This window comes from Amia ocellicauda, chromosome 6, assembly GCF_036373705.1.
Source record: "Amia ocellicauda isolate fAmiCal2 chromosome 6, fAmiCal2.hap1, whole genome shotgun sequence".
Taxonomy (NCBI): Eukaryota; Metazoa; Chordata; class Actinopteri; order Amiiformes; family Amiidae; genus Amia; species Amia ocellicauda.
Window position 1 is genome coordinate 9,423,564 of NC_089855.1, and position 12,210 is coordinate 9,435,773.

A 12,210-nucleotide genomic window follows, 5' to 3' on the forward strand; every position below is an offset into this window, starting at 1 on the left:
TCGAGGCGCATGGCATCAACTCGTTCATACAGTTATATTTCATTGCTGGTATAAATGGTATTTTTATCAACCAGAGAAAGAAACACAGGGAGTCTTCAACCTACAGCTGGAAAAATGAACATGCATGTTCTACATTCAGATTGTCATCTATTTCAAAACTCAAAAGAGAAGTGAACAGGAATAAAGAAAAAGGGAAATATAAATGTCTTGTTAAAATCATCCGTAAAACAGGTTTCAGAGGCTCGAAAATCATGTACTTTAGTGTGTGGTTTTAATGACAGATTCTTTGAAGTGCAAATCCAGTTCCCTGTATTGTTAAACTATTACTGTATTATAATTCAGTTAATCATCTCTGATCTAAAATAATAAAGGCATTTACTTTGCAATGCAACCTAATACTATTGATCACTGTACTCAGTAGCTATTTGCATTTGCTTTACAGTAAGGGATAGCAGAGAAAGTGATGGTTTCATGAAAAATCAGGGGGCAGTAATTCCACTGTAAGAGTTTGTACATGATCACCACAATGTGTCATTTTTTTAAAAACAAAAAAGTAAAGTTAATAATCAAATCACAGCAGCACCTTGCCATGATCAAGTATAAGCTCCTTCTAATTATGAGTGTGTTACCGTTACCTAAAAGGTTTAAGTGACTTGTTAGTGAAAGCCTTAGTGATAAGAATTCAAAAAAGCAAATACTAAAGCTCAGCTCTGTGGCTGCAATTGGGGATTGCAACAGAGTGGGGTTTTCTTTCTCACTTCCTTGTGTGAGCTACTATATCTCTAGCTGCAGCACCTGCTGTCATCTCACTTTTTCTCCTTTTCAGAATGGGCAACTGGCTGGTGAACGAGGGGCTTTCAATCTTTGTCATTGTGCGTGTTTTCAAATACAACTTAAATCTTTCTTGCTTGATTTGGATGGAAGTCACTTCAATTTGTTAACAATATGCATTCATTTTCTTGCAGTTGGTATGGCTTGGGATCAATATATTCCTGTTTGTGTATTACTATATGGTTTACCTCAGCGAAAGATTTTTCTACACTCGAGTACTTATCGGGGTGAGTATGCGTTTATTTCATATTTTTACAATATTTTTAACAATATTTTATGCTTTTTCTGTTTTGTAAATCACATCCAGAGTGGATACCCAGATTGGTACCCTTCTGGATAGAGTTGAATGTCTCTGAGCAGAGAAGAGTGCAAAGTATTTTCCATTAGGAGAGAAAAGTTTTTGATTAAGGTTGAAATGTATTAAAGGTTGGGCCAGTTTTTCTAATAACACTGAACACTATTTAATAAAAGATGATCTTATCGCAGTCCTTTCTATTCCTTATTATTATAGAAATATCAGGGACTAGGAAAATATATTTCAGATGTTTTTTCTGCATAAAGTGTATGTATTAACTTTGTACCAAATTTATATCATAGACAGAAACATACAATAAAATAATCCATAATGGGTGTGTTTTTCTTTATCATTTTGCTGGAAAATGTTAGTGTATAACATTATAAAACATGACGGTTTGAAACAAGGGAAAATACTCTGAACATGAACCCAGTTATAAATGTATAACGTCTTAGTCCCGTGGGAACCCAGTCTGACACATATATGGTGTACAGGAGACCAGTACAGTGTTTATACGCTCTTGTGGGCTGTGCAGGTGTTTGCTCTGTAGCTATAATTAGAATTGGCAGGAAACGAAAGCTGATCTTTATTTTTGTTTCTAGCATGCCTTGTCATGGGCCAGAGCCCCTGCCGCCTGCCTAAATTTTAACTGCATGCTCATCCTCCTGCCAGTGTGCAGAAACTTGCTCTCCTTTCTCCGAGGATCCTGCCAGGTAAGGCAACTGGGGGGGTTTGGGATGAACGGTTGAACAGTGGATGGAAGAGATTCACTATGACATTTGTGATACATAAACTGTGAAGCAAAGAGAACTATGATTTCAATGTTTTTATGATAATAATTTCTGATCAAAGGGCAACAAGAACAAACATTAGTTAACGTATTTGATGTCCAGGAATAAGGAACTAATCTAAATACACACCCACTCCATTATATGGAAACAATTTAACTGACAGCAAGGAAGTGCAGTGATATGAGGCCTTTGTGATTTGTTTAAATTGTTTGTTATTTGAGTATTAGTCATTTACTTGGTCAACACCACCCCCATTGAGATATTAGCAAGCAGTGTAAAGCCATTGGGGAGGAGGACCATGCACAATTGTCCCATTCTTTCTACTTCCAGCCATTTCACACTGTTTCTACCACAGCTGACCTTAAACATAAGATATATTTACAAGAAGAACAGAAACCTAGCGGTATTAATCTTGTCTTCTTTCGCCACACTGCCGAAGCGGGGTTTTTAAAGTGCGAAAGAAGAACTATACTTGGCATATTGCAATTGTGGCTTTTTATTTCTTAAATGAATTTAGGGAAATGACCGGCTAGGACTTGTGTAAGCTAGTGCAAAGTGTTTGAATGTGCAACCGATTTCAACTTCTAGAACAAGATCAAAATGTTAATTGGGCAATATGCAAAAGTGATTATGGGCCAAAGTATTTCCACTTACAGCGCACAAAATAAATTAATAATAGTAAGTAAATTAAATTCGAGTTAAGTACAGTAAGTACTATATTTATGACAACTGCTTATTATTTGTATCAATGTGTTAATCCCTTAATACATTGCTGATCTGTATTTACTCCATTATATTGCTTTTGAAAATTAAAATGTGGCATTTGTGCCTGTGATTGTGGTAAAAGAGGCTTGTGGCCCAGGCAGTTATTTGACAACCAGACTTGCAGGCCGCTGATTAATTTAGGTTGCCCATCACTGCTCTAAACCGTAGCTTGTACTGGGAATAGTCCAGGTGCTGTAATATACCTCCAGAATCTGTCTGGTCGTCCATAGAGCCTGGTGAATCTGAGAGGTAATCTTTTCTTGGGCTAACTCACACCTCCTGGGTCTCTGGTATATCTTTCATCTAAATCCATTACACAATTACAACAATGGCAGAGGCACTTGCAGTATCTTGTGCCACAACAAATGTGGTGTGAGCATGCCAGAAATTTTTTATATAGATTAGAAAAGTTAGAAAGTTAGACAACTGAGAAAAGAAAAAAATGTGAAATGGTGCATTCATGTTAAGTAGCAAAGTTTAAATTTGAGGAAGTGTGAGTACACACACCCTTTCAGATATTAGCAGACATGACAAAAACAATATATACACACACATACACACACTGGGGTTGTCCAACTTTTGAGTTTACAACAAAGTTTGTCTTACTAAAGTTTAAAAATACATTATATATACACAACACACACAGATACATAAACTATACTTTTTTATTTAATTAGGTTTCAGGTAAACGCAGTGTGTGTAGGTGGTTGTAATCTGGTGGTTTGGTGGTGGTGGTGATGGCACTTCAGAGCACACAATGGTTTAGTCAGAAAATGCTAATTACTGATTAAAGCTTAAGGTAATGTCTGTGTTTCTGAAGTGCTGCAGTCGTAATATCACAAGACAGCTGGATGGGAATCTCACCTTTCACAAACTGGTGGCCTACATGATTGCACTCCACACTGGTAAAGACCTTTTCCCTTATTGACTTTCTCAAATTCTTATTATTTATCACTTTCTCAGCACGAGTCCTGGGGCCGTGTGTGCTTTCTTTATCCATCAAACACGGGCTTCTCAGGGGGCAGCAGTGTTGTTCTCATTTCCCTGTTTAATATTTGGGTGTCACTCAGTTATTCATAATCTCTGAAGTGTATGGTATAGGAATTCAAGCAATGTCTCACTTTGTCTTTGGATTACGAAAGAATAGTAATTGCATTATTTTGCCAATTGCCAATATTTCATTTTACTTATCTGATGCCAGTTAAATTCATAATTTGGCACATTGGCACAACACTATGTAAAGAATATGGCTTACAATGACAATGTGCAGTGTAAATATAGGCATTGGAAATGCAATTGATAATACAAAAATAGTATGTTATATATACAGAGAGAGAGAGAGAGAGAACAGACAACAATTAGATATGAAATTTCACTGAATTATTTTCCCTTTTTTGTTTTCCTTAGCTATCCACATATTAGCTCATTTACTCAACTTTGAGTGGTTCATGGATGCCCAGTTAGATGCCAACAATACTCTTCCTTATGTGTTGTCACAAATTGGAAATGAAGGTACCAACCGTTCCTACTTGAACCCGATCAGGTCCAGTGAAACGGTAAGTCCTACAATGTTGTATTGCAGAAACATGTTGCTGAACCAGAATGCATTATTCCTCTCTGTAGCAATTCAGTAAATCAAAATCAGAAATGTATCCATTTTAAATCAATTGGCTATATCAGTCACCCATCATTGGAAATGAGTCAAATGAAAATAAACAACAGAATCAAGCCCATGTTTCTCATTGGCAGTTCCAAAATACTGGATCAATATAAGTTGTAGTATTAATTGTACTCAAAATCTATTGAAATGTTCAGAAAACAAGAGGTGTTTCAACAGGGCTTTTTAGTCTGACATGGAATTGAGACATCAGGTGAAAAATGTGTAGAAGTTATTTTTAAATATGTTAATTTTCCAAACAATACAATTTTTTGAGTCACGTGTTTCATTCAACAGAGCCCCACGATAGTGGCATTTACAACCATAGCTGGCCTCTCTGGAGTAGTCATTACTCTAGCCCTGATCTTGATGATTACAACATCTATGGAGGTCATCCGGAGGTCTTACTTTGAGGTTTTCTGGTATACCCACCATCTCTTTGTCATCTTCTACATCGGGCTCGTGATCCACGGAGTTGGGTATGTATTCAACAAAGCCTAATGTATCTGCATGGATTTTGCAAATATATCTGCAAAACCTTAACTGGAAGAGTAATAATCACAGTGCTGTGACAGCATTCACCTATTATATCCACTTACCATATCTGCTTGGTGTTTGTAATTGGCCCTTCGGGACGCAGTTTAAGTGTCTTGAGATACCTGACCACCTTTGTTGTTTTGCATTGCTCAGACGAATTGTGCGCGGTCAGACAGAACAAAGTTTGCAAGATCATAAACCAAAGATATGTGCCAGTCAGTTTCAACAATGGGGACCAAACAACACGGATTGCCCGGTACCAGATTTCGCTGGGAATCCTCCAATGGTAATTTATTTATTTATGGTCTTTTTTGATCTTTCTTTATTCTAGACCTTTGTCAGGCCATTTAGGAGGCTCCACGTGCCTTGTCAGCATTTCTCTTGTCCAACACCTCTGGCTCCGGTTCTATTGTCAATACTTAATTATTGACCGTGAGGCAATTGGTTGTTGTGGACATTTGTTTTTATTTTTTTTAATAAATAAAATATTTCAAATACTGAATTGTTGTGTATATTTTTATGTATGTATTTATACAATAAATACAACAATCCTAAACCAGACCTCTGTACCCTGAGAAGGTGACTGAAGTAGATCTTTATTGGAGTGTTTTTCTTGAATTCATAATTGATGGATTTCAATCGATGCTTTCAGACATGGAAGTGGGTGGTCGGCCCCATGTTTTTGTACGTGTGTGAAAGGCTGGTGCGGTTTTGGCGATCACAGCAGAAAGTTGTCATTACAAAGGTTGGTGTTTCAATTAAACATATATTTATTCAGATAATAATATATGTGTATAATATATATATAAATATAATATATGTTCTTTGCAAAGATCGAGGCTAATTCATTATTGCTCCTGCAGGTGGTAACACACCCTTCCAAAACCATTGAGCTGCAGATGAAGAAGAAGGGATTTAAAATGGAAGTCGGACAGTACATATTCATGAAGTGCCCCTCTGTCTCCCAACTGGAATGGCACCCCTTCACCTTGACCTCTGCCCCAGAGGAGGACCACTTCAGTGTCCACATACGAATTGTTGGTGACTGGACACAAGGAATATTTGAAGCTTGTGGTGGAAACAAGAAGGAGTTCCAAGAAGCCTGGAAACTTCCAAAGTAAGTTTAAAATATATAAACTATATCTCTGAGGGCCTTGTGCAGAGAACAGACCACTTCTATTCAAGATGTCTTGTCTACAATCCAAGCAATGTACAATTACATGTTGAGAATCATGGTGGATGATTCTGGCTTCAACTAAGCCTTGCCATTAAATGTCACAAATAGTGTGGCAATGCCTTCACTTCTTCATTAGTCAAAAGTAGCTGATTCAGTGTTAGTCTCTTACCAGTAATTCATTTCCAGACCTAGAAGGCATTTTTCTAATGATCTGTTCTCTTGTTACTGGATCCAAGAAATTGAAAACATTTATAGAATAAATGATTCATGCAGGAGTCAGAGAAACTGGTACTGGAAAAAACACACATGCCCAGATAAAGGGGGTGTGGTATCTAACATACAGTTAGCAGTTCTGAAGACACGATTTTTTAAAAACAACTGTAGGCTGAAAGGAACTGAAATGGAAGGTGTGAGAATTAACTATCTGTTTTTGTCATATTACCATATTTCATAATTTGTCTGCAAACATCACAAGATTGGAAAAGTATTAAACAGGAAGCATAAGAAGAATTTTTGCACTGCATTATAACTTCCCATTTCACAGTTGTAACATATTTTGCAAATAGATTCATATCCCTGAGGTGCTGCTTTTGTAAAGCCTGATTCCCCAAAAATATTTTTAAATAATTTGAGATGGAATTTATATGTTTAAGCTACTAGAGACTACACTTTAATATCAAAAGAAAATGTTACATTTGGTGAAAAGAGTGTTAAACTGCTGATCTTGCCATTTAACTAACCAACTCATCCCTTGATCTGTCCCTAAGGATGGCTGTCGACGGCCCGTTTGGCACAGCTAGTGAGGATGTCTTCCGCTACGAGGTGGTCATGCTGGTTGGGGCTGGCATTGGTGTCACTCCCTTCGCCTCTATCCTCAAATCTGTCTGGTACAGATACTCCAACAACACCACCGACTTAGTAACCAAGAAGGTAAGGTGGAAAATCAGAATTACATTCAAGAGAATCATCGCCAACTGCCAGGTGTTTTGAGTTCTTGAGGGGACCTTTTCCTTCACACAGACACAAGGGCTTTGTTGTGTGTTGACGACATTTGACACCATTCCTATCATACAAATGTATCTATTAATTATCTTGTTGACCACTTCCCAGTTCATTTTAACGGTGCCCAAAATGGCTTCTCTTTCAGATCTACTTCTACTGGCTGTGCAGGGAGACCCAGGCTTTTGAGTGGTTCGCTGATCTGCTACAGTCTCTGGAGGGTCAGATGCTGGAGAGAGGGAACGCAGATTTTCTCAGCTACAATATCTACCTGACCAGCTGGAACGAAGCAGAGGTAAGGCAGGCCCAGAGATCCTATGCATTTGAAAGTGGTCCTTCCAAAACAGATCCACTAGATTCAATTCACAGCATTCCACAGCCTCAACTGGGATCCATTCATTAAATCAAGTACTTAGTGGTATCCAGTTAACTTTGTCCCTGTGTCCATTCTAGACAGATCCTCTCGTCAGGTTGGTTCTTTGAGCTATGCTGTGAAACGTCCTCATACACACACACTTACAAATAAATAGCGAAGCACGTAGAAGAAGAGACGACTGAAACTCTGAATATATTTAATTCCCCTAATCCCTATTATATAAGTGTGGAGAGCTGATTTCAAGCAGGAAGAAAAAGGAAGGTCACAGAATTACCTAATGACAGAAGATACTGTTGTATGGCAGGGTGTGGTGTGTGAATACCAAGAGATATGGTTCAGCAGGTTTTCCACCACATCGCCTTTCTATTATGAATTCCCTTCCCCTTTCTGTTCCAAGAAGGAAATGGGGTTATCGCTGGGCATGTTTCTAGCAGGTGTATTCGAGTGTGACCGTTTTCAGACTACTTTCACTCACAAAGAGTGAGTTTATCATGTGTGTGTTCTCTCACAGGCGCTGAATCCTCGGAGCAGTCATCCACTGTTTGCTCATAAGATTGGTTGTGTTTCTCCACCCGCAGGCGGCCCATTTCACAGTGCATCACGAGGAAGAGAAAGATCCCATCACTGGACTCAAGCAGAAGACCCTTTATGGGAGACCCAACTGGGACAATGAATTCAGGACCATTGCAGGCAATCACCCAAGGTACCTAGTGAACTTCTACACAGCTTCTCCTATCAGTGATGTATTTTTGTACTGCTCTGTGTTAGACATTTTTCTTAGAACGTAACCTTCCAAGAATAGTGTGAATAATGATTTCATAATATAAGTATAAAAAAATCTGTGACTTTTTGTAATAATGAATAATATGCTGGTCAAATCACCACACACCTTTAAGTAAACATTTATTGCATCACTCTTTTCACTAAGACTGCAATTTTCTCAATCCTGATCTTCGGTTCTGTGGTTGTTCGCAGTTCTAGAGTCGGAGTGTTTCTGTGTGGGCCGCAGGGTCTTGCCACAACTTTGGGAAGGCAATGCATTGACTACTCTGACGCTGACCCACGAGGGGTTCACTTCATATTCAACAAGGAGAACTTCTGAAAGCCGCCTGACGCTGGAGGAAGTCTCCCCACGGCCTATGCTAGCTAAAGCAGTTGTGTTGTTATTGCTGAGGTCATGCTGAGTTTGAAAAATGAACAGTTGCTTTTTATGTAACGCCCGGAATAAACTGAATCTTTAACCCACCTGTCAGTTGCAAATTAGGAGCCCGGTAGTAGGGTTTGTCATTTGTAATTGGCTAGCAGGACAAAGATTGTATTTAATTAAATCAATCTAAGTCAAGTATATAGCTATAGGCTGGGATTAAATCAACATGTTGACCCACCTGCTAGTAGAAAAGTACAATATTGTGCTCAATACTGTATTGTACTATACTGTACTGGTATTTCTATTTATAAATGTAACCACTATGATGAACAGGTTTGTACTTTGCAATTATCGGGTGGGTCAAAGTTTTCATTTAATCTGTAATACATACGAAATTCATAGTATACCGAATATAATTCTAAATTATATATTCAAAAAGATTCCTACACATGAATATCTGTTTCAATAATATCATTCTACATAAGTCTTGTTATTATAAAATAATACAGTTTATATATTTAGGAAGACTATGTTCTGTGAGATACATATTTATTTACCTTTGCTTTCTGAATTACAGTCAATAGTGTTCTAACTGTTACAACTTATTTTGGAAAACTGAAACAGAAATTATGAAATATGAAAGTCTTACATTCTGGCTTTTTATTTATTGTTGCATTGTTTTGTTTGTTAACATTTCATATGTCTACGTTCGCTGACAATTAGTACTAAATTACAAATTAACCTACATTTTTTATAATTTGAAATGATCAGGAGAATTGTCAGTTTATGAATTTAACAGTGGCAGCTGCTTGCATTTAGAGTAAATATGTTTACAGTGTATGATACAATTCAATATATATGTTATCTCGTTATCTTTTAATGTACACTTTTCCACATATTGCCTGTTGATCAATGCATTGGTCACATGTTTATGACTTGTGAAATGAATAATAAAAAGATCCCTCAGTGAGAAAAGCATTGACTAGTTATTTGAAGTTTACACTGCAAATCTTTAGTCTATATATATATATATATATATATATATATATATACATCAGCACTCTAAAGAAATCAATCAACAATAAGAAAATATGAACAATACAATTAGCTTTTCCAATTGCAGTGCTTTTTATAATACTCATACCAGAACAATTACTTTAGGAAATCAGTTACACAAATGTTTGTTTAATTGAGCTGCTGAGGACATCTAGGTATAGATTAACATGAGATTAAAGTGACAGTTTGAGTTCAATTTCAAAAGGTTGAAAACTATTAAGGTATTAATAACATCTTCACAAACTTTTAAATTCTTCCTGTAGTAGATATTTGAATTAATTCACCTGTCCCTGACTGGGACTCTGAGCTTTAAACAAAGTAAAATTAATGAATTAGCTAATGACAAGTGTTAATTATTATTAAATTAAGGTGCCCTTCCCATTTGCTTCACAGCTTGTCTTCCTGAAGCTGCCACTATTCTCTGGAGGTTTCAAGCCACTGCAAACAGGTGCAGACAGAGCTGTTTGGGCTGATGCTTTTGTGTAATGCAACACTGCATTAAAATGGGGTTTAAAACTAAAGTTTGGAAGGAGGTCAACTTCCAATATTTATATCTTGCTCCCAGCACAACCAATCAAAGACACCCTCACGTACACCCACAATTATTAATACCACAAAACAAACTTCCTTCCCTCTGAGTCAGTAGCTGCACTTCAATATCCATGCTCCCTCTTGCATACAGCATAGAGAACAACATGCCGCCTCCTCCCCAGGCTTGACAGCAGCTCCTTGGCTCCGCCCACCGAGTTGGGGGATTCTGATACCCTCGGCCAAATAAACTCTATTACTTCATACCACTACTAACTTCCACCTACTTCTATTGGGGGGTATCCAAACTTCTGAGATGCCATTAGAAGCCAAAACACACAAAAACATATGTTGCGGTCTGCTCTATGGTTTTACACGCCACAAAGAGGTGGGGTGGGTCTGAGCATCCTCTAAATTACTCGCGGTCCCGTTTAGAGCTGGCCAATACACACTCAAGTATAACACAAAGACAAAAGTTAGCATGCTGAATGTAAAGGACAATCACTAAAAGGATGACAAATGGGGTGAAAAACTGCAAAGATGGGAGGATGTAGAGAGAGAGAGGGAAAGGTTTCACCAGAGAGAAAAGAGGGAACAAGGGCCAGGAAGAGGATGTAGCTCCATTCCAAGATTCAGTTGTGAGATTTTAGCAGATAACAACATGGTTAACGTCTTACTGTAACTATTGTAACATGAGTTCACCACTGGGGATCGTTAAGCTGCTGTGTTTATTTGTGGTCGAGCTCTCCCTGCATCTCTCACACTATATATTTGGTATCATTTTTGCAAGTCACTGTGTTGCACACAATGAACCGATGAAGGGCTGATGTTTGTTGCTGCATTACTCAATACTGAAAAAAGTCCATTATTTATGTATTTATTTGTTTTATTTATAGTTGTAGTCTCTCTCTGCCGAGTGCAGGCCTTTTCAATTTCAAACATAAAATCAAACGCACTGAACACTTAATAAACAATGAAGGACAAAAGAGCATGGGAGGAGAGAGAAACTCGCTGCACCAAGAGAGAAAAATGTAAGAAAACAAGCAAGAGATTGACAAAATGTTGTTCTGTGCCCACAGCAACACAATGGAAGTTGGCAGGATTGGGCTGTTTTGCGATTGCGCACACATAGCAAAAGCACTCACCCAGAATCTGGAAACAGTTACAGTGGTGCTTCAAGTAGTGGGGACAGGCAGGAAGCAAATGTAGAGACAGACAGAATTAAGGCAGCTGGAAGTGCAGAAGTGAATATAGATACGATTCAGTCAATCTTAGCCCAGTGCTGCAGCATTTTCCACAACCAAAATAGCAGGAGCCGAGGAGAGGCAGTTTCGTAATGTGTCTCTAACAGAAATGTGTGAAGAAAGAGCTTACCTCATTGACCAACACTGACTTCTAATTCTCTTTCTCAAACTCTCAGTCCTTGGGGAGGGAATTCTGTTTCAAAACCGTTGTTCCCTTTTCTTGATTCTAGTTTTACCAATGTGCATAATCTAAAGAATGTGGTTTAAAAAATGACAAAAGATATTAACAGATTTTCCATGTGTTTAGACCCTGCAGTTTTTCTCTGCATTTCTTTAAGAACTGGATTGTTCATGGTTTTTTTTTATTATTCAACGTGGTCCTAATCCAAGTTTTGAGTGAAATACAAGTAGATTTGTTTTGCAAGCACTCAATAAAACTCAATGGGAGTTCTTTAAATCCACACCCTAGAAACCATCTAAAACCATGTGCTTTTAAGGGACATGCTTTCAATAAGAGTGGCATCTACATAATAAAAGGCAGTTTTATAAAGAAAACCTATTTTCTTTTTAATTAAAGAGCTTAATCATGATACATAATGAAGTGGATTATTGTGCCTTTCTTATCCTAAACTGTTTCTATAAACAGAAACAGCAGCAAAAAATTTAATAAAAGTGTCCACTCATAAAATCATTTCTATGGTTCCAAATATGTATTTTATCTATTCATGTAATACCTTACATGTGAGGTTGACATTAAAACGCATTGACAGAAGCGTAAGAGAGAGTTTTCAGAGCTAGCTTTTGATC

The 12,210-nt window shown here is 37.6% G+C and overlaps 1 protein-coding gene across 1 annotated transcript; it reads left to right on the forward strand.

Annotated features, from left to right (window-relative positions):
- The first annotated feature begins 805 nt into the window (after positions 1 to 805).
- cybb (cytochrome b-245, beta polypeptide (chronic granulomatous disease)) lies at positions 806 to 9,550 on the forward strand. The gene is made up of 13 exons (XM_066706042.1): positions 806 to 872; positions 966 to 1,058; positions 1,729 to 1,839; positions 3,503 to 3,587; positions 4,090 to 4,238; positions 4,637 to 4,818; positions 5,030 to 5,162; positions 5,529 to 5,621; positions 5,740 to 5,993; positions 6,821 to 6,983; positions 7,201 to 7,347; positions 8,007 to 8,131; positions 8,404 to 9,550. Exons 1-13 carry the CDS (start codon positions 828 to 830, stop codon positions 8,528 to 8,530), a joined length of 1,707 nt encoding a protein of 568 aa, XP_066562139.1. The 5' UTR covers positions 806 to 827; the 3' UTR covers positions 8,531 to 9,550.
- The last annotated feature ends 2,660 nt before the right edge of the window (positions 9,551 to 12,210 follow it).

Coding starts and splice junctions, on each gene's coding strand:
- cybb (XM_066706042.1), top strand. CDS start 828: ATGGGCAACTGGCTGGTGAACGAGGGGCTTTCAATCTTTGTCATT. Junction 4,239..4,636: donor CGATCAGGTCCAGTGAAACG/GTAAGTCCTACA, acceptor TTCATTCAACAG/AGCCCCACGATAGTGGCATT. Junction 5,163..5,528: donor TCGCTGGGAATCCTCCAATG/GTAATTTATTTA, acceptor CGATGCTTTCAG/ACATGGAAGTGGGTGGTCGG.